Source organism: Emydura macquarii, unplaced genomic scaffold, assembly GCF_026122565.2.
Source record: "Emydura macquarii macquarii isolate MOO-44397 ecotype Brisbane River unplaced genomic scaffold, CSIRO-AGI_Emac_v2 contig_1551, whole genome shotgun sequence".
Lineage (NCBI taxonomy): Eukaryota > Metazoa > Chordata > Testudines > Chelidae > Emydura > Emydura macquarii.
In genome coordinates this window covers 12494928-12516307 of record NW_027131688.1, presented here as the reverse complement: position 1 = coordinate 12516307, position 21380 = coordinate 12494928, and the positions used below count along the sequence as shown (strand labels likewise).

The window sequence follows — 21380 nt, the reverse complement described above, 5'->3', positions numbered from 1 at the left end:
TACACAGGCAGAACTATTTTCTATCCTGGCCTGGTAAACAGCATTTTAATATCTTTGATGACTGTGGACCCGATCAAGCTCAAAACATCCAAATCCTGCCAGTGGGAAAGATGCATGCTGACTTCCCAGCAGGCTAACCTGCCCACGGGAAGGGCTGGATTGCCACAGTGAGAACCAAAACTACTCCGTCTCCATCTAGCTTTGCACCCTCAAAGGTATTTAGGCTGCTAAGTTCCATTGAAATCAGTGTAAGGTAGAACCCTAAACACCTTTGAGGATGTGGTCCTCATGACAAATCCTGCTTCATCCCCTGGGCTCAGAGACCATGCAGACTGACCCAGCATTGTTCCACTGCACATGGGAGGGACAAGATTTGGGGAACCCATGCAGCACAGCTCTGTGGGTCCTCTCAGCCTTCTGTCATGCCGCAGGAGTTAGGGGAAGGAGTGGGACCAGGCCCAGCAGATCCACTACTGCATATGTCCCTGAGTCATTGCCTCAGAGCTTCTGCTCCATAGCTTGGAGATCAAGATTCCTTTCTCCTAACCCCTGCGAATCCCTAACTACACTGACCATCCCAGACATTGGTCTGTGCCTTCTGGGAAGGATTTGCCCCCTGTGCTCCAAGGGAAAAATGACCTTAAAAAACAGACCTACTTCCTGTCCCTTGGATTCAGTGTGATGTTAAGCTTGTATCTGAGATGTAATTTCTCAATCAGTGTAAATTACCACAACAATGTTAGCAGCATGTACTAACAGATGCATGCTACCTTGTGTGCTACCAATCCCCTTCTGGTTTTCATTTGACTGGTGGATGAAATCAGCTGTATTTCTTATCTTGTCTCTTGCATGCATACAGGTCCCCATGAGCGTCTCTTTTGCCTTATTAGAGAGACAAGGTGAGTGAGGTCATACGTTTTATTGGACCAACTTCCGTTGGCGAAAGAGACCAGCTTTCAATCTCCACAAAGTTCTTTGACCTGACCTGAAGAAGAACTCTGTGTGGCTCAGACACTTGTCTCTTTCATCAACAGAAGTTGGTCCAATAAAATATATTCCCTCAGCCACCTTGTCTCTCTAACGTCCTGGACCAACACAGCTACAACACTGCAGTTGTCCTTTGACAGGTGTCCATTCTGTGGCGAGTTTGCAGCAACGTGTCCTCAGTAAGAAGTGCCTCTTTCTTCTCTAAAATACAATTTTTTTCCTTCAAGAAAGAAATCCATAATGATCTGTTGAGGGAGGAAAAAATCTGTGAGCTGCTTTAATCTTTGGGCTGCCTGTTGTTGCTGAGGCAAAATACTAGTAACTAATCCTTTTATTAGCCAATTCTTTAACATGCTTTAGCACAAAATCCAGTTGTAAATCAGATTATGTCAGAATGATGCACACTTTGGAATATATTCTCATTGCTTTAGCCATTCAGCTCCTTTTCTCATTGAAAGGAGTAGCACTCTTAGAAAGCCCTGTGTATCTAAGGGAGAATATAATCCATTTCTAGCCTATGATAGTACTGGACACATGACCACAGCTGGAATTTATGCTAAATCATATTGGTTAATTAAAGAATTAGTTGCTGACTTTGGGACTTATCCTCAGCTGGTATAAACTGATTCAGGCTAATTTGTTTTTACCCAGCTGATGTTCCTATAGCTCTCCATTCCCTATTTACCTGGCAGTGTTTTCTCTTGGTGGGTGGACATACTGTTTCATCTGCAGATGAATGTGCATGCACAATGCCATGAGCTAGGCAGCTAACACTTGCACTCACTTCACTGGTCTGCAGAATATGAATTAAAATACTACATGAGAAGGAATATAATAAAAGGTATTGCACATTGGGGATTGCATTAAACCGCTAATGACATCCCCAAACAGCAGTTTTAGGAATTTTTAGGTATAAAAATTAACAACGGGCGTCAAATAATATCTCCCTTCCCACATCCATATTGTTGAAGGCTAATCAGAGCCACCATGCAGGTGCAGACTCTTGCTACTCATGATCTGCAAAACATGTGGATCTTGTTAGTTCTGTGGAATTCCCACCTATTTGCACCATGGGAATCTATCTCTTCATAGTTGGACACTCTGTGTAAGGAAGGTCAATTAATCCATCACATTTAGGCCTCAATCCTGCATGCACTCTGACATGTAATTAGTCCCACTGAATTCATCAGGGCTACTCCTGTGCATAAATGTTTGAAGGATCCAGACTGAATCCATACATTTAGAAATATAAAAGGATTCTCTAATTTAGGGTTCATATGTATCACTGGTGAATGGAATAGAACTTGAATGGAACAGAAAATGAATAGAACTTTATTTTAATTAGCAATTTTTGTACTCTTTCCCAAAGTACCTTAAAATATTGAGTAAGAGTAATAGCTGTAAGAGTAATGACTAATAGCTCATTCAGCAATGACTCACAAAATTTTGGAGATTAAAATTATTACTGGACAAATAATTTACCATAAATATATTATTTTATGAATTTTTCCTTTTTTTGTTTATGAATTTTCTTTGAGCAGATCATAATGTTCCTGAATTTGTTCCTTATTCAGAATTATTCTACAGCTAACATCTATCAGTAACATCTGATCTGTACCATATTCAAGCAGTTCATCTTGAATAGTCAATGTTTAAAATTAGAATCGTTTTTGATTGGACATTGTCACATGATATGGTTCTGTTCCCTGATTGGATGAAGGCACATTTCAGATGTAAATTTTTGGGATCATGAATTTTCCCGGAGTATTCAGCAATGTTTGCTTAAATTTGCTTTTATGGAGAATACTCCTGTTGGTAAAATCATTTTGCTACAATGTTCATGGTTCATGAACACAAAATGGGTTCAAGCCAGTCAAAGTGAACTTTAAAAAGTAAAGATACATTTACAGAAAATGTTTAGCAGTATTTGCCCTGCTCAAACAAAAACCCATACGTTGAATATAGAGAGAAAGTTAGCTAAGTCGCAGAAAGTTTCTTAAAAAGTGTCATGGGATTTATAACTTCCAGCTGAACAGTCACCAGATTAAATGGGACATTTTTTAAAATGTCTCATCTGAAAGATGGTTTCCTAACGATCTAACAAGTAGAGCTGGTCAGAAAATAATGGGGGGGAGGTGTTCCTGCTGAAAGCATCAACGAAAATGTGGGGGAGGGGAATAGTTCTCTTTAAAATTTTCAATGGAAATTTTTGACATTTTGTTGGTATACCAAAAACTGAAAAATATTTGGAATTTCTAATGAAAATTCTAAAATTTTCAAGCAAAATACACACTTTTTGGACAAACTTTCATTTACTCGAAAACTCAATCTCCCTTTGAAAAAAAGTTTTGATGGGAAATTTTGGACTAGCCTTAGTAATAACCCATAGCGCTGCATGGCTGGGTCATGTTGGAGTAAGCAATGAGGCTAGTGTGAGACTCAGGCATATGACATTTAAAGGCAAAAATGCTGCCCACTAAGACATACTGATACTGTAATGTAGAGATTTTAGGCCAGGTTTTGGTCTAGTTTGCAATTGTGTATTTCTGGAATGACTCCACTGATGTCAACAGAGTTACCAATGTAAGGGAGGTTGTCATTTATCCCTTTGGCTAAGTCTACACTGCAAGGTAGTGGCGTGATTCCCAGTTTGCATACACATATTCACATAGCTGCAGTAGCATGGGCCATGGCAGCCTGGTTTAGCCGTGCCAAGTCATACAGGCAGGGTTCAGGTGGGTTTGTATTTGCCACCACCCAGACTATCACAGCTACACTACTATTTATACTCGTGGTAGCTTTATCGAGCTAGCATGTGTGTATGCGACCTGGGAATCACACTGCTAGCTTGCAGCGTAGATGTAGCCTTTGTCTCTCTGCAAAAGATCTTAGTCACCTGACTCTGCAACAGTAGCTTGCTTTGAAATCACTGCGGTGTTTGATTTTGATTGATTGTCTTCTCTTCCCAGCTATTGACCTGTTGTACTGGCGTGACATCAAGCAGACAGGGATAGTGTTCGGAAGCATCCTGCTACTGCTCTTCTCCCTGACCCAGTTTAGTGTGGTCAGTGTTATCGCCTACCTGGCGCTAGCGGCTCTCTCAGCCACCATTAGCTTCAGAATCTACAAGTCCGTTTTGCAGGCTGTGCAGAAGACTGATGAAGGTCATCCATTCAAGTGAGTGCTTCACAATCATTTCCAAAGGGTGCATACCATGCAAAAGATTCATTATTAGTGATGTCATAGTTCTGTATCTGCCATAAACACTTTTAAACCGTGTACAGGGCTTTTTTTTTCTTTTCTTTCATAATGGGTAAATATGTTCTTTTCCACTGTTCATGGTCTTAAAAGTCCATGAATTGTATTAGCTCAAATATATATATATAAAAATCATCACCCCTCAGGCCTCAAAAATGTTAGTCTGAAAGCTGAAAGATTCAGAAAGTTTATAAGCAACTAGAAAAATGGAAAAACTGTAGTAAAAGCTATAGGTGTGCCTGGTATTCCAGCTATAACACACTTTCCCCCATAGCAGCAAGAATACTGGCCTACACTTCTTTTACTGAATGCCTAGAATAATGAGCTTCCATAAAGCACGTTGGGTGTGGATAGCACAAGTGTTAAACATTAATACTGTTGTTTTTAGAGGGAAAGTTGTATCTTTACCCCAGCAATATTAGAGTTTCAAGAGATTGTCAACTGGAGGAGATGACAGACACCTGAGATGGGAACCCCACAGATAGATTTTTCTCTTTCTCATGTGGAAGTGGGGGCAGGGAATCCCCAGTTTCCAAAGGATCCTAACGAGAACCCTCCATGGGACATGGGAAAGGGGTGAGGATTAGGGTGAGAACAGGGCAGAACAATGTTGGATGGGGTGGGCTGGGGGGTTTCCATGGAACACACATCATTCTCCCCACTGACCCCACTGAGTTTCAGGGGAAAAGCTAGTATGGCCTGGTGTTGTAATACCTAGACCATCATAGTGCTGGCAAGCCACCCTGGAATTTGGAGCTCACTGTCAGGGAGGAGAGTAGGAGGTGCTGGTGTTCCAGAGCTGATCAGAGGCCTGAGACCTGTGAGCAGATGGCTCTGGTCTCCAGGGCAGTTTTAAGACCTTTGTAGGCCCTAGGCACACTTGCCTTCGTAGGCCCCCCGACTGAAATAACTAATTTGATTTTAAGCTATTAATAAATAGTTTTTTAAATAAAAGTAAAAAATTATATATAAACATTTTTTTCATAGGCCCTGAAAGTTTTGTAGGCCCTAGGCACTGTGCCTATTGTGCCTAATGGATAATACGGCCCTGCTGGTCTCCTGGAATCTGTAGTGTGTGAGGGGCTGGATCCATGGCCCATCCCACGGGGGAATAATTCACACACCCAACAGCAAGATGTGGAGGAAAAAGCCACAGGAGAAGCCGTGTCAAGTTTCTTCCCTTGGTGGCCTCCAGTGGATTTTAATCACTGGAGGGGGCAATGAGGCCCATATTTGTCCAAGGGTGAAATATCAGTGCAGAGGGGTAATGGTGGGTGTTGGTAGTGTTGTGCCTCCTAAGGCCACAAAGAAAATGAGCTACAGGGTAGAAGGGAACAGCAGAAGGAGAAAAACACAAGAGTAAATGAACTGCAAGCTTGTCTATGTGTTGTAACTGGATCTGTGTTTCTGGCAGAGGCTACCTGGAGATGGAAATGTCTCTCTCACAGGACCAGATTCAGAAATATACAGACTGTCTCCAGTTGTACGTGAACAGCACAGTCAGAGAGCTGAGGAGACTCTTTCTTGTCCAGGACCTGGTGGATTCCTTAAAAGTATGATTTGCTTAACCATTTTGAATCCCATTGCAGAGGAGATATTTTACAGAGCAAAGCGCTTTCCTTAGTTTCCAGGGTGATAGTGCCTTTACAAAACCTAGACGTGTGTTACTGTACAGTATAAAGGTTCCCGTTCTCTCTCTCTCTCTCTTTTTTTTTTTTAACTAATAATTTTCTATAAATGAGTGATTTAACGTTACATGTTTGAATTTAGTGACCCATAATATCAGAGTTATTAAAGATGTTGGGCCGGATCCTCAGCTGATATAAAGTGGCATTGCTCCCCTGAAGTCTATGGAGTTTCTCTGAGTTACTCTCTCTGAGGAGCTGGCCCACAGAGTGCTACACTGTTCCTGCAAGGTACTCGGGACGCTGCTAGCAGCATGGTCACCCCTAGACTCGCTGGAACCCTACGTGACACTGGGATGTGATACTCCACCTTCTCCTTGCCCACCAATCCATCCCATCCCTCAACTCTTTCATTTCCTTTATAGAAGAATATCCGTGTTACTGCTCAGCCATAATGGTTGTTTATTATCTATTGCTTTAGGAGCGTCCAGAAGCCTGTTAGGTGCCTCCACACCCCTCAGAACAAAGACTGTCATGAAGGTCATTGGAACTTAGGCTCTTTTGAAAATTTTATCCACAGTTCGTGTCTCCACAGAGTTACAATCTAAGGCATCAGTCGTGCAATGTACTCTGCACAGGAAGACCCCTCTCTCAGTGAAGCTCCACACAGGTGCAGGGGTCTGCCTCGGCTGAGCTCATTGCAGGATCAGGTCCTACACATAGGCAAAAGCCCAACAAGGAAGATGACAAGGAGAACTGCAGGGGGGTGGTAGTGGAAGGAAGGGTGGAGTTATGCAAAGAAAAGTAGGGTGCTTTGCCTTTGCTCTGCACCCTTCCGAAAAGTTTGTGGGGTTTTTTTGCATTGATTTTGAAGTCTATGAAGAATTAAAGTCACTTACAGCAGATGCCCCTAGTTCCTTAGCGTGTTGGCATTCTAGCTAGTTAAGTGTAGCTAATGGAATAATAATATGCCCATATGCTAGCTAGTTAAATGGAGCCATTTATTCTTCTGCTGACAGTTTCAGTGATTGTCAGGAGATCTAATGATTTGTTTTCAATTTAGTTTGCAGTACTAATGTGGCTGCTGACTTACATTGGAGCTCTCTTCAATGGCCTGACTCTTCTGATCATGGGTAAAGATCGTCGTTTATTTTAAGATCTGTTCTTAAAATTATTAACCACAACGTGCAATTTCTTGTTAGGAAAACCAGCATAACCTCCCACTTGTCTCACCTTTGAAATGTGCTTTCTCCACCGTGAGACAATTATCTTTGTTCCACTTACTAATACATGTTCATCTTTATTTCTTAATCTGTTGTCCCCTGATATCTATCAGCCACTTGTTGTGCTTAGTGGCTTCTCAGCTGCTGGGCACATAGTGATGATAAATTTCCCATTTGGAAGATTCAGGCATAGTTCAGTTTTAATACGGATTCATGAATCTCTCTGGGGACAAAGTGACATCATGTGCCTTTGCCTTTTCTTTCAAGAGGAAACTAGAGAATGAATCTTGTTTTCTGTGAATAACAATCTAAACTGCAGAAATATAACTCTGTGCATTTTTCCCCAGCTGTGGTCTCTATGTTTACTCTACCTGTTGTATATGACAAGTATCAGGTAAGTCAAAAGACGGTACAATAACTATCAGTCAGATTGGATGTATAAATGGTTCTCGCTTTCCAATGCTCCGTTGATCTTCGGATGTCTGTTTTTGCTCTTTGTAGGCACAGATTGATCAATACTTGGGACTTGTGAGGATCCATATAAACACGGTCATGGCAAAGTGAGTTGAGCAGCAGATTTTTACAAGAAGATACCTTAGGCTCACTTGTGTCCTTAGGGCATATCTATACATTTGGGGTGGCATGGAAGGTTATGGTCCCCAGGGGAGCAAAAGCAGGAATTCTGCCACTGAGAGAAGGCCTACCAGACCTCCCCAGTGCATGGGGGAATGTGCCCAAAGTCACACACCCCTTCCGGGAGTGCAGCATACTGCCACTTGCAGTCTAACTCCATGCTGCAGACCAGTGAGGATCGGGCGCAATCACAGCCTCACATCCTCCTTCCCAGTCTCCTTCCCATTTGGGGAGCTATGGAGGGAGCAACCCTGGCGCTTCCCTGAGTTCCTTACACAGGCTGGACAAGGGAGACGAAGCTCTTTGCTTCCTTCCCCAAAAGGGCTCTTGATACACTGGCTCATTTCATCAACTCTTTTTTCATATCGTGGCTCAGAATGAGTTAACCTGCTACTGACATGGATGGTTGAGGTGCTTCTGCAGAATAGCAATGCTGTTGTCATTAGCAATCTTCTGGTTAAAGAAAATTTGCCTTCTGTACATTCAAGTGTGAAGCCAACGTGTACGCTCACTGTTACATTCGTGCACTGAGAAATTCAATTCATCCAAGTGCAGAAAGATGGCCCAAGGGTTTGGCCCCATTTTAAGTTCTCCAAACAGGGCTTAAGTAGAACTTCACAGTGCATGGACCTAGTGCTGGCCCTCTGCACAGGGGGATCGCCCCAATTTTTCATTAGGGCGCTAGGCTTAGGATTCACCTCAAAGAGAGAAATAAGTTGTAACCCTTTACTTATAGTAACGGTTCGTGTTTGCTGTGACCTAAATAGTTGGAGAGCTCTGGGTTGCAGATCTACCCAACAGCCTCCTCTTTCACCCAGTCTTTGACCACATTTCCTCAGGGTTGTGAGCCCTCTGGACGTAGAACCGCTCTGATCTCTACTCCTGAGCACTTGATCAACCAAACAAACCCAACCCCTGGCTCTGAGCACTCCTGGATTCTGGTGATGTTAAAAATCTGGATCCAAATTTTGTATTTTAACCATATTTCTAGTTTCTTACAGATAACAACATATAGTGGGAAGTCAAAGGAATGGCAAGTTCACTGAGCATATCCCGGATATATGTGAACTATTAAGAACCCAACTGTTTACTCCTGTGCTCCTAGATGCAGGGTCCAGCTAGTCCATGTGGGCAGGCTGTCTTATCCCCTCACCATTTCTTTTCTGTGCAGCTGTGTAGTCTAACGCACAATCTAGCCCTCTTTGTTTATAGTTGTTACACACCTGTCTTACCAAGGCACCTGGGATAAAGGCTAAAGCAAAGGTCACCTTCTAGCTAAGAAAAAGCATGATGCTATGGAATGACTGTGATTAATTGCTGTCTGACAGTGTAATCCCATTTTTTACACCTAGGATTCAGGCGAAAATCCCAGGCGCTAAGAGAAAGGCAGAATAAAACAGACATCAAGAATCCATCAGCTACAGTAGTGAATAATGGGGGAGTCTGGAGTGCAAACAGCTCAGCTTTACACTTTATTGCAAATTTATTGTTCCTTTTTTTTTCTCAACACCATGATCTTAGAACATAAAACACAGAAGCAGCTCTTTTTCCATGCTTCTTGTGTACTCTTAGAATATTCGCAATCACTTGTGTCAAGCACTAAAGTATAGTAAAGAGAAAAGTGTACTAGATGTGGTTTTTGTGTTGCTTATAAAGTGCATGATGGTGATAGCCTAAATAATATTGATTTTTTTTAAAGTGTTTTTCTTCTTCTATGGGCATTGCTTCTATAACTTTAATGTTACATGTGGCTAGGGCTTTCCTGCTTAGTGCCCTGATGCAATAGTTAAAATTGCTTCTATGTCACTGGGTTGCTGGTTGGGTTCATCTTTATTAACTATATAGAATTGTAGACTGATGTTTTGGTGTTTTCCAGCACAAATCAAATAAACAGCAATCGGTACTTATAGTAATCGGTTTTGTATAACTAAAAACAAAACAAAAGGGATTGATCGGCTGATTTACATGTATGGTAACTGGAGAGTTCCAGCTTGTTAAATTTATTACACTTTGTATTACATTCTCTGTAATTCCTAATGAACTTAATTATGGACTCTGAATATTTGCACTTATGTACTTGATACCGAATGCAGAAATAAATGTTACTAAATGTAAAAAGTTCTCCCTCTTGTTGCTATTGGGATTACATTAGAATTTGCAAAATCAATACCCAATCTGCAAAAAGCATGGCAGGCTTGTTTGTTGGTCTCTGAGAGCTATTTATGCCTGTTCCATGCTCAGGTTTGCCACTACAAAATGGTTCAATCCGAAAAGATTGTCTGTACTTAGTTCATTTAGCAGTTTCACATCCTGATGAGTAAAGAATGGAAATAAAGCAAACTTCCTAGTGCCAAAAGTTGTTTATTTTGTTGGTGTCATTACTACATTTCAGGCACATGTAATGATCAGTGAATTCTCTTGAAAGTTGCCTGACTTAAACATGGTTCAAATCAGAAACAACACAACTCTGAAAGCAATCAAAATTGCACTGGCCATTTTTCAGTCTCCCCATACCCACTATTTCTACTTTCTTAGCTCACTTTATTCCTCAAAATCTGTACTAAGATGAAGGAATCAATATTGATCACAGGTGCTGGTAGCCAAAATGAAAGCTTGTTTCAATTGAACAGTTGAAAGCTGGTTTACAAAGCCTTTTATAAATTGAAATTTAGTTTCTGAGAGCCAATAGATTAAAGCAAATCCCTATTAGCTGAGGCTGGTTGAAAATTTTCCATGTACATTGTTTTTTGAAAAAAGCTTGGATATTTGACAAAATGAACATTTTAATGGGAAGTGTTTGCTATATGTGAAAAAATTTGACTGTTCATTTAAAACCTGAAATCCTAAGTATTTTTGACCAAAAATGTACAGTTTTTGTTTAGCCTGCCGTTGAAATTTTCTGCAGAAGACTTTTTCTACAGGGGGAATGGGAGGGAAGAATTTCTGACCAGCTCTGATATTGATGTCACTGGCGTATACATTTTCTCTCAGAAAATTAAGCTCTATATCTAACATGAGCTCTTGGCGCATTGAGCATTTGTCTGGTCTTTTGTGAACTGAATTTTTTTTCCTTAAATTCATCTATTTCCTATCTCTAGCTGCCCAGTCACTTTGCTGACACATTCCTCTATCATGGATTAGACTACCATTGTGCCAGCTACCATGCAAGCACACAAAACAAACAGAAGATGGCCCTGCCCCAAAGAGTTTACAAACTCCATTGACTGGAGTGGAGTGACTCTTGATTTACGGCAGTGTAAATGAGAAGAGAATCAGACTCCTGGCAATATTATTTATATCTCATCTAGCAAATATAAGTAACATATAATTTACAAATAATGATACCTCGCCTTTGTATAGCACATAGATCTTAAAGTGTTTTACAAATACAGAATGATGAATCTCAAATTCAGTGTGAAAAAAATGACCCAGCAATTCACCTGCATTGTTACAACTTTGAGTTATTTAATATTTTACCCTTTTAATTAACATTTGTATTTAAACATTCTTTTTTAAACTTATTATAACATTTTATAAATCTCAGCTGCATATATATTATAAACATCTTTCTAGATCAAAAGATGAAAACTCCAGTTTGATATATTTTTCTTTTGATTCAATGGAGTAAGTTTCTTTTAATTTGTATAGTTATGAGAGTGTTTAATTTGAAGCCAATAGTTAAAATTTAACAGAACAGCCATCCAGTGCTTTAATTGCATCTCTGACTTCTATATTCACAGACTAAGGTGATAGATTCTGTGCTGCATCTCCTAAGAAGATCACGTGGTTTGCACAGTTGTAGCTGAGAGCATAGATCAGCACTTTAACTACTGGTAATGGAGTGTGAGAAGGACAGATCTCAGGGTAACTCTTGGGGCTTGGAATGAGTTGTTTTGCTGAGGGTTAGTTTGACTGGGAAAATAAGCAAATGTGATATTATCTCACTGATCCCATGCGTGTGGGACTCCCCAGTGCCATTTTTATATATTCAAGTAGAACCACACTTCAGAAGTTTTACCTTTAAGAAACACTTAAGTGTTGACTCTTCACCTATGAAACCATCATTTCCTTTTTGCATTGTTAACCAGTTGCAATAATACCAGTTCCTTCCATGCCACCCTGTGACCATGAGAACCAGCTGAATCAAAAGTCCTCCATACTGTTGGTTTCCATAAGCCATATTCTTTGAAAAATCCTACAAACAGAGCCCAGTCCTTCAATAGGATCTACTAACATAGAACCCCTGTGTCCCTGGAAGGACATATTTTATATAGATCTTGTACCATGATCATCATCATAGTATCTGAATACTGAAGTCCAGGAGACTTTATGGGGGAGTCTATGCTAGCAGATCCCATGCATGATCAGGTTCATGACACAGTATTTTGGGGATTATAATATGTTGATTTTGGGGGGTTTTTATGAGTGAAAAAAATTATGCAGTGCTAAAAGCAATGCTGAGCATTCCCATGAAATAATATCTGGTTTAATTGCCCAGAATAATTGAATGTATGTAACACTTAATGACATGGATTACTGGAATGAGAGGCGATCAGAGTACCCAGTCTGCTAGCTCCTTTCATTTCTATCCCTCTTTTACAGTCAAAGTAAAATACAATGGCAGACAAGCTTGATTGGTTAGTGAGACAAATTTTGCAGGGTGTTTGGACAGTAGAAACCTAAGAGTTTGCTCAGACAGGGTGATCAAAGGATTCTAGTGTTGAGCTCTCTTCTTTTCCACATGTTCCTATCAGGGGAACTTCAAAGAAATTGTACTACATCTGAGCCACATGAATTACACTGGCTTCCTGTTGCTTTTGGAGGCCATTCAAAGTGCTGGTTCTAATCACTAAGGCCTTGATTCAGCAAGATATTTGAGCATATGTCTACCTTTAAGTCCTATTGATTTCAGTGGGGCTACTCACCTGTTTAAAGCATGTGTTTAGACCCTGATTCAGCAAGATACTTAAACTCTGACATGGTTTCTGGAATTTAGCTATCTTAAAGATCTTCTTTCTCCCTGTACACCACCTTAAAGGTGACTGAGGTGCTACTGCTGTCAGCTCCTACATATGTTCTTTTAGGAATGGAAGATGGTGCATTTTCAACTCAGACTCTTCAGCTGTGAAATTCACTTCATTTGGTGACCAACCAGAGTACAGATTTACTGACCTACAGAGAGTTATGCAAGCTGCAGCTTTTTAGTGAAGTATTTGTTTAGATATGGGTCATCACTAAGTTATTTGTGGTTTGTTTGGACAGTGCAGAGAAAGGTTCATTTAGTGCTTCACACTGTCCAATACACTGCTATACTTTAATCAATGTAACATGCTCATGTGCTGGGGTGATGGGCACATAAATAAAAAAGTACGTTGTAGTGGAATGAGGTGGAATCATAGAACCATAGAAGTTTAGAGTTGGAGAGGATCTCAGGAGGTCATCTAGTGTAGCCCCCTGCTCAAAGCTGCTTTAATTCATCTAAATCATCCCAGCCAGGGCTTTGTCAAGCCGCACCTTAAAAACCTTTAAGGATGGAGATTCCACCAACTCCCTAGGTAACCCATTCCAGTGCTTCATCACCCTTCTACCACTGCAACTTGAGACCATTGCTCCTTATTATGAGAACAGCCTTGCTACATCCTCTTTGGAACCCCCCTTTAGGTAGTTAAAGGCTGCTATCAAATCCCCCCTCATTCTTCTCTTCTGTACACTAAAAAAGCCCAGTTCCCTCAGCCTCTCCTCATAAGTCATGTGCTCCAGCCCCCTAATCATTTTCATTGGCCTCTACCAGATTCTCTCCAATTTATCCACATCTTTTCTATAGTGGGGGGCCCAAAACTGGACACAGTACTCCAAATGCGGCCTCACCAGTGCTGAATAGAGGGGAATAATCACTTCCCTCGATCTGCTGGCAATGCTCCTGCTAATGCAGCCCAATATGCCATTAGCCTTCTTGGTAACCAGGGCACACTGTTGACTCATATCCAGTTTCTTATCCACTGTAACCCCCAGGTCCTTTTCTGTAGAACTGCTGCCTAGCCCGCTAGTCCCCAGCCTGTAGCCGTGCATGGGATTCTTCCATCCTAAGTGCAGGACTCTGCATTTATCCTTGTTGAACCTCATTAGATTTCTTTTGGCCCAATCCTCTAATTTGTCTAGGTCACTCTGTATCCTATCCCTACCCTCCAGCGTATCTACCACTCCCCCCAGCTTAGTGACATCTGCAAACTTGCTGAGGATGCAATCCACCCCATCCTCTAGATCATTAATGAAGATGTTGAACAAAACTGGCTTCAGGACCAACCCCTGGGGCACTGTGCTTGATACTGGCTGCCAACTAGACATCAGGCCATTGATCACTACCTGTTGATCCCAATGATCTAGCCAGCTTTCTATCCGCCTTATAGTCCATTCATCCAACCCATATTTCTTTAACTTGTTGGCAAGAATACTATGGGAGACTTTGCTAAAGTCAAGATATATCACATCCACCGCTTTCCCCACATCCACAGAGCCAGTCATCTCATCATAGAAAGTAATCAGATTGATCAGGCATGACTTGCCCTTGGTGAATCCATGCTGACTGTTCCTGATCACCTTCCTCTCTTCCAAGTGCCTCAAAATGGATTCCTTGAGGGCCTGCTCCATGATTTTTCCAGGGATTGAGGTGAGGCTGACTGGTCTGTAGTTCCCCGGGTCCTCCTTCTTCCCTTTTTAAAAGATGGGCACTATATTTGCCTTTTTCCAATTGTCCAAGACCTCCCCTGATTGCCACAAGTTTTCAAATATAATGGCCAATGGCTCTGCAATCACATCAGCCAACTGCCTCAGATGCATTGCATCTGGCCCCAGGGACGTGTGCGTGTCCAGCTTTTCTAAATAGTCCTGAACCTGTTCTTTCAGCACTGAGGGCTGCTCACCTCCTCCCATTCTGTGCTGCCCAGTGCAGTAGTCTGGGAGCCGACCTTGTCAGTGAAAACAGAGGCAAAAAAAGCATTTTTCAGCTTTTTCCACATCCTCTGTCACTAGGTTGCCTCCCCCATTCAGTAAAGGGCCCACACTCTCCCTGACCCTCTTGTTGGTAACATACCTGAAGAAACCCTTCTTGTTCCCTTCACATCCCTTGCTAGCTGCAACTCCAGTTGTACTTTGGCCTTCCTGATTTCACCCCTGCATGCTCGAGCAGTATTTTTTATACTCCTACTTAGTCATCTGTCCAAGCTTCCACTTCTTGTAAACTTCCTTTTTATGTTTAAGCTCACCAAAGACTTCTTTGTTAAGCCAAGCTGGGCGCCTGCTATATTTGCTATTCTTTCTGCACATCGGGATGGTTTGTTCCTGCACCCTCGATAAGGTTTCTTTAAAATACAGCCAGCTCTCTTGGATTCCTTTCCCCCCGCATATTAGCCTCCCAGAGTATCCTGCCCATCAGCTCCCTGAGGGAATCAAAGTCTGCTTTTCTGAAGTCCAGGGTCCGTATCCTGCTGTTCTCCTTTCTTCCTTTTGTCAGGATCCTGAATTCTACCATCTCATGGTCACTGCTGCCCAGGTTACCACCCACTTCTACTTCCCCTACCAAATCTTCCCTGTTTGTGAGCAGCAGGTCAAGAGGTGCACGGCTCTACTTGGTTCCTCCAGAACTTGCACCAGGAAGTTGTCCCCAACACTCCAAAAACTTCCTGAATTGTCTGTGGTAAATCCTGGTAAAGAGATTTGGAATCAGGGGAAAGGTGGGGTTGAATATTATAATAATTTGTAACACCCCTACCTCTATGATAATCATAGGATGTGTGCCTATAAACACCATACCTCTTTCTTTCCTGTCAGATCTTCTACAAAGTCTTTGGGCCAGGTTGTCATCTGGTGTATGGGGGAGTTTCATGAATGGAGCTCTACCAATTTACACCAGTGGAGCCACACTGCTTTACACCAGATGGAGATCAGACCCTTTACCCTTGAAATAGGCCCCTAGAAAAAAACAGTGCATGCTTTCCAATGTCTTTTCTTTCAGAATTAGCAATATTCCTGATCCCGTCTCTTTCTGTACCCACAATATTATTTTCCGTTACCTGCAGATTTAGTTGGCTCAGAGCTAATGCTATCTCTTCGACTCTCCATCTCTTCTAATACTATTCTTGTGATAGCAGGACTATCAAACACATTAGTTTCAGGAAAGCCCCTTAACTTGGCAGAAATTAGCATGCTGTATTGGGTTGTTAACAGCTAGTTTATCTTCCTTCTGCTACCCCTCCCTCTTTCAGATGGTGCAGAATTTACACTGCTAGCTCTTGTGGGACTATCAGCCGTCCTCTTGGCACAGGCCCAGTAGATTCCATATGGCAAGTAACAGCCAGTCTCCAGGTGCCCCTGGTCTCATCTAAACTTAATATTTTAATATTGGGTTCTTAATATTTTATTCACTCCCCCCCCCCCCCCCCCCCCCCCCCACACACACACAGAAAAATGTTCTTTCAAGGAACTTACCTTTTACCGTCCTGTGAAGCACAGCAGCAATGGAGCGTGATGCTGCAACCTCTAAAGAGGCGGACAAATGCCATTTTGGCTAAACAGAGGAGAGGTTCCCCCATTAAAGACTTGTCTCCACTCTGCTGTAATGGAAAGAGAACAGCAAAGGCACTGAATAGAAGCAATGAGGCTCCCTAGTGGTTTCCATTGGTTTCAGCAGGATTTGTTAGTTGTTTTCATTGTTTAATATAATTACAGGGGTTTCCACTCCAACTTAAGTGGATGAGGAAGGGGGTCTAAGTACTGTATATAGAGGTGCCATTAAAGTCCCAGAGCAGGTTGGTATATTGTAATTAGTCTACACTAATCATTACAATATCATCTTGCAAAGGAAGAGATCTCAGGTGCTGGTGGAGATTCTGGCAAGAGGTTTGTTCCACCAATCAGAGGGGGTAAGATGGCTGAGAGTGGCTGATGTTTCTTCATAAACCTCTTGGGAAAGTGATAGCTGATTATTCTTGGATATGCTGGGGTTTGCTCATTATTTCCCTGTTATCTGATTGTCCGTTCCCTAGTATTCAGTGTTTCTGTCTGAGCGCACTGTAAATGAAGCCTCACCTGGCATTTCTTCATGTGTTGCTGCCAGGACTCTTCTAGCCAGACAGCTACAAGAACCTGAGATTTAGCACCTCTGCTGGCTCTCAAACATGCCCATGAGGTGCCATGTGTACAAATCACCAACCTTTCACTCAGCGGCACAATCTTGCCTAATGCCAGCAGTTGTCATTCTGAGCTACATCACAGCCCTCTGCAAGGGATTGTGTGTGAACCCTGGGAGAAACTGTGATTTACCAGAGTCACAATGGCGCCCCTGTTGTTCCAGGAGGGGGAGTTTTTTTACTGCAGGCCCCAGATGTGTGCAGCTCACTTCCTGCTGTGCACCCACCTGGCTAGTCATTGTTCTGCCCCTTCCTCACCCACCTAAGGGACTAGTGGCAGCTCCACATGTGTCCCAAACCTATGATCTGGGCAGCCTTCACATGTTTGTGCAGCGGGAGTGAAGTGAGGTTACTCCCTGCATGTCCATGTTGGGCCTAGTCACTATACCAACACCACCCTCTATCTAGCCCTTTATCAGTAGCATCCTTGTTACATCCAACTGATTGGCCTCCCTTTCTCCTATGGATTTCTTCCTGCTCATTTTCCAGCCTGCTCTCTTTTCCCATTATAGCACCAGCAATAGCGGACAGACTGCCACTCTTCCTCTGCAAAAATACAAGCATGATTTAGGGCGTAAGACCTAAAAATGCATCTGCAATAGTAGCTGCACAGAAATCTGCAGGTGACCTATCCATTGGAAGATATTTACACACTCATGAAAATCTAGCACAGTGCATGTACTTTGTTGTCCTTCAGGCCTGCCAGAAATGCAGCATCTCATGCCACAGGATAAAGTGGAAAAATGGGGGTGATACAAGCAGAGATGATGGGGACCAAATTCATCCCTGGTCTGACTCCACTGAAGGAGTGTTTAGAAGGACTTTCTAACAAAACCAAAGCAGTCCTGGGTTATACTGAATAGACCAAATTCAGAACTGGTTAATGCCATTAAAACCGGTGCAGATCCCATGAGCCAGAGTCATTAGTTGCTTCTGCATTGGTGTAAATGGCCCATAGGACCTAAGAGGACTGGACAATAAGTATGTGATGTAACTCACTCCAATATGGCATTCAGGGCAGTGCAAAGTAAGCATAACTGGAAGAGGATGGAAGAGGGCTACATTGCAGGAAGAGCACTTATCTATGCTGTAATATAAAGTAGCCCCTCCACATTTCATTTTGCATGCTCCCATTAGTTGCTTTTCTTGACACAGTCTCCTTTTGGCCCAGGGCTGGCAAGTCACACTCATTTCTCATACGCACTGAATACCAACTTGGATCAACTTCACTGTTACAACTTACACCCCCTTACGACTGACTCTTTCCCAATTTACATCACTGTGTAAGTCACACAATAATTTGGTCTAATGGGCCTAATCCCCCTTTACATTATGGCCCACCTGCACGGTTCTGGCAGTGTAAAGGGCCCGTAAAGTGGACCTAAGTTACATTTACATCCACTTTACAGACCTTTAAGATTGCTAGAGTGGTGCGAAGTGGCCGTAATGTAAATGAGACTCAGGCCCCAAATATCTACAACTCTCTGTAGATGTGACTAAAGAATGGGACACCTTCTCTAGATCATGGAGGCAACTTTAACATCAGATTTCTTTACATGAAAAAATCTACTCTTATCAAATTAGACATCAGCTGTTTCAGGACCAGTTTAATTCTTGATTATTCAACAGATGTTAACTTGGAGGAATGATGATATATGTAATTGATAATGGTGTTACACTGAACAATAAAATACCACCCCAGGCATAAAATAAACATAATTACAGAACAGTTGCCAGCAGAGCAACAGCTTAATTTGTCTCTAATCAGCTAATTTAGAACACTTAAGTGGGGGGGAGGGGTGGTTAGAGGTGGAGCTGCAATACTAACAAAATGGCTGGAATGGAGAGATGCTGCTTCCACCACCTTCCTGTTCAGTATCTGTCAGGTGTAGCAATTTCAGAGCTGGAACATCTGCTCCATTTTTCCCCTGCTTCCCCTCACACACAGCCTGTGGAGCTTAGAAGCTTCTCCCCTGAAGCAACTGAGTTCAATGCGCTAGTGAAAGTTTAAAAAAAGAAAAAAAAAGAAAAAAAGAGCAGAGGCCCCTCCTGACCCTGGATCTTAAGCACAGGCCCAGAGCCAAGGTCAGGAGGGGGCTCTGTTTGGCGGGAGGAGGTCAGTACTCATAGGGTGAAGTCTTTCATTCCCCTCCTGGCCCTGAAGTATGGTCACCTCTGCTTCCTCTGTGCAGTGGAGGAGTGAGAAGGACAGGGAGATGAATCCACAGCTAAGACTACCTGCCCACTGCAGGGCGCAGAAGGCTGTCTCAATTACTACATGGTGAGTATCCGTTCCCAGTGCCCTGGAGTACCGAGCACTCCCCCACCCCACTACCCTTCATTTTCAGCTTTTACTGATTGTCACCCTTTTAAAACATTTGAATAAACTCCAATACATTCCTGGGAAATTAAACAAAAACAAAGGGCCTTAGCTATGTACTAATGTAGAATCTTTCTCCTTAACTTCTTATTTCCATGCTTTTAAAGCTTTGGGTGGATGGGGTATGTCCTGATGCAACCATAACTGGCACTAAATGTAGTTTTGGTTTGTTATTAGTCTATTGTTCATCTTGTGGGCTAATACAGATCTGTTATTAAGCCCTCAATTAATTCATTAGCCCTATTTGAACCCACCTCTTAACTAAACTGTCATTATTAATTTATTTTTGTCTTTAGCTGCAATCATTACCACTGTTTCCTTTTTGATTTGTGTTGCTAAGTAAGAACATAATTCAAAGTCAGTTAAAACCTCTTCCTCCCATGTATTTCTTGCAGATTGCCCCACCATTATGTAATCTTCATCATGCATCATTATGAAGAACAATGTGCATAAAGAGGCACGTGAATGTTGGTTCTTAACACATGTATTACAATTATAAAGAATAGGGGTAGAGATGAGATTGTATGTAGAATCTTAATTCCAAATTTCATCACTTTTGACTATTTTTTTAAAATTACAATATTTAATGCTATTGTTTCAAATTAATTTTCAATCTTAACTATCAAAGAGTTTGGGTGTGGTCTGGGAATATACAATTAAGGATGAGGCAAATTAACTAGCTCATACAGAGGCAAATATAAACAAGCATCACAAAGTTAACTGCATCATCACTTCAGAAAAGAAATTGTCCTCATATAATGCCAGCTCTCTTGTCCATAAAATTAATAGGTGGCCTCTTCGTTATCAAATCTCATGTTATGGTAGATAATTGTATGAAACCTATAGATTTTCCATGCAGGATTTTTATACCAGTTGAATGCACCTAAATGTCTTTGAGAATCCAAACCCAAGAGCCCACAGCTCCCATTGACTTCAGTAGGTTTAGGATTCGGCCCAGTGTGATTACCCCATAAATGGGAATAGCAGCATGGAGAACATGTGCTCAGTTCATTTTGGTATGCAGCAGTTTGTCAGCATAATGCAATTTAAAAGGCAATTTGTCAAACTACTGGAGATGAAAATGATCCCAACTTCACTGAATGTCCCTCACTGGATCAGACATTGGCACTAATTGTGAATAAAGCAGGTGTCCAGTACTAGCTCTGCGATGAGATGACAGTCATAGATCTGTGGGGAAGCAAAGGAGCCAATCTGATCACAAGCGGATTATCTCCAGTGTGAAGGTTGTTCCATTTTCAATTATTTTTTATATAATTAAAATGTTTGGTGATTGTGCTGATTATTTCTCCAGGCCTTTATTTCTCTTAATCTGCATAGTGGTGCCAACTCATGATTTTATTGCAAGTCTCATGATATTGGATGTTTTTCTTAAAGCCACAGCTCCTACAGGCATGTGATTAGGTGAGGATCTCAGCTTTCATTTAAAAAGGTACGTTTCTAGCCCACGTGGTTGTACAGAAAATCTTGAAAATGTGACTAAAGGTGATGAAGGCACAAAAATCAAAAGGCAAATAAAAAGAATCCAAAACATATCACCTAACAAAAAAAATCTTGTGATTGGTTTAAAATCTCATCATTTTTTGAGATCTGACTCATGATTTTTGAAATTTTGGGGTTGGCTTTACTGTCCTTCTGACCAGAAATTACCAGGTAAACCTGACTACATAAAAATAATCTCTGTGCTGTTCCTACAATCTGAGCAGGTGAGGACTAAGAGCTCCAACTCATCTAGACTCCTGACATTTTTTCTTTGAATTGGACTTAATTCCAGTACCCTGTCTCCAGCAAAGACTCCAGCAGTCTCAGAGGAAGGCCAGAGACTCCAGGCCAACAGCTGGACCCTGTGCAAGCCTGGTACAGAAGGATGGGGCTCTGTACCTGCAATATGGGAAGGGGAATGTGTCCTTGCTGAGCTAAAGGAGGTAGGCAGCGTGCACAGCAGCAGGCAGTGCAGATCTGTATGCCCTTCGCCCCTACGTATGTCAGGGCTGGCAGCCCAGTTCAGAGGTCTGTGCCAGAGCTGGCACCACAGGGTGGGTCTGTCTAGCCCATAGCAGACTGTATGCGC

At 42.0% G+C, this 21380-nt stretch overlaps 1 protein-coding gene across 3 annotated transcripts in view; it reads left to right on the top strand.

Moving 5' to 3' along the window:
- RTN1 (reticulon 1) overlaps nt 1-10066 on the top strand; it is a 206019-nt gene extending 195953 nt beyond the window's left edge. For all 3 annotated transcript variants that reach the window (XM_067554888.1, XM_067554890.1, XM_067554891.1), the window contains 6 exons: nt 3957-4164; nt 5660-5798; nt 6934-7003; nt 7441-7487; nt 7595-7653; nt 9079-10066. In XM_067554888.1, coding sequence (XP_067410989.1) covers nt 3957-4164; nt 5660-5798; nt 6934-7003; nt 7441-7487; nt 7595-7653; nt 9079-9121 — 566 coding nt within the window. In that variant the 3' untranslated portion in view covers nt 9122-10066. The remainder of the gene's footprint in view (nt 1-3956; nt 4165-5659; nt 5799-6933; nt 7004-7440; nt 7488-7594; nt 7654-9078) is intronic.
- The last annotated feature ends 11314 nt before the right edge of the window (nt 10067-21380 follow it).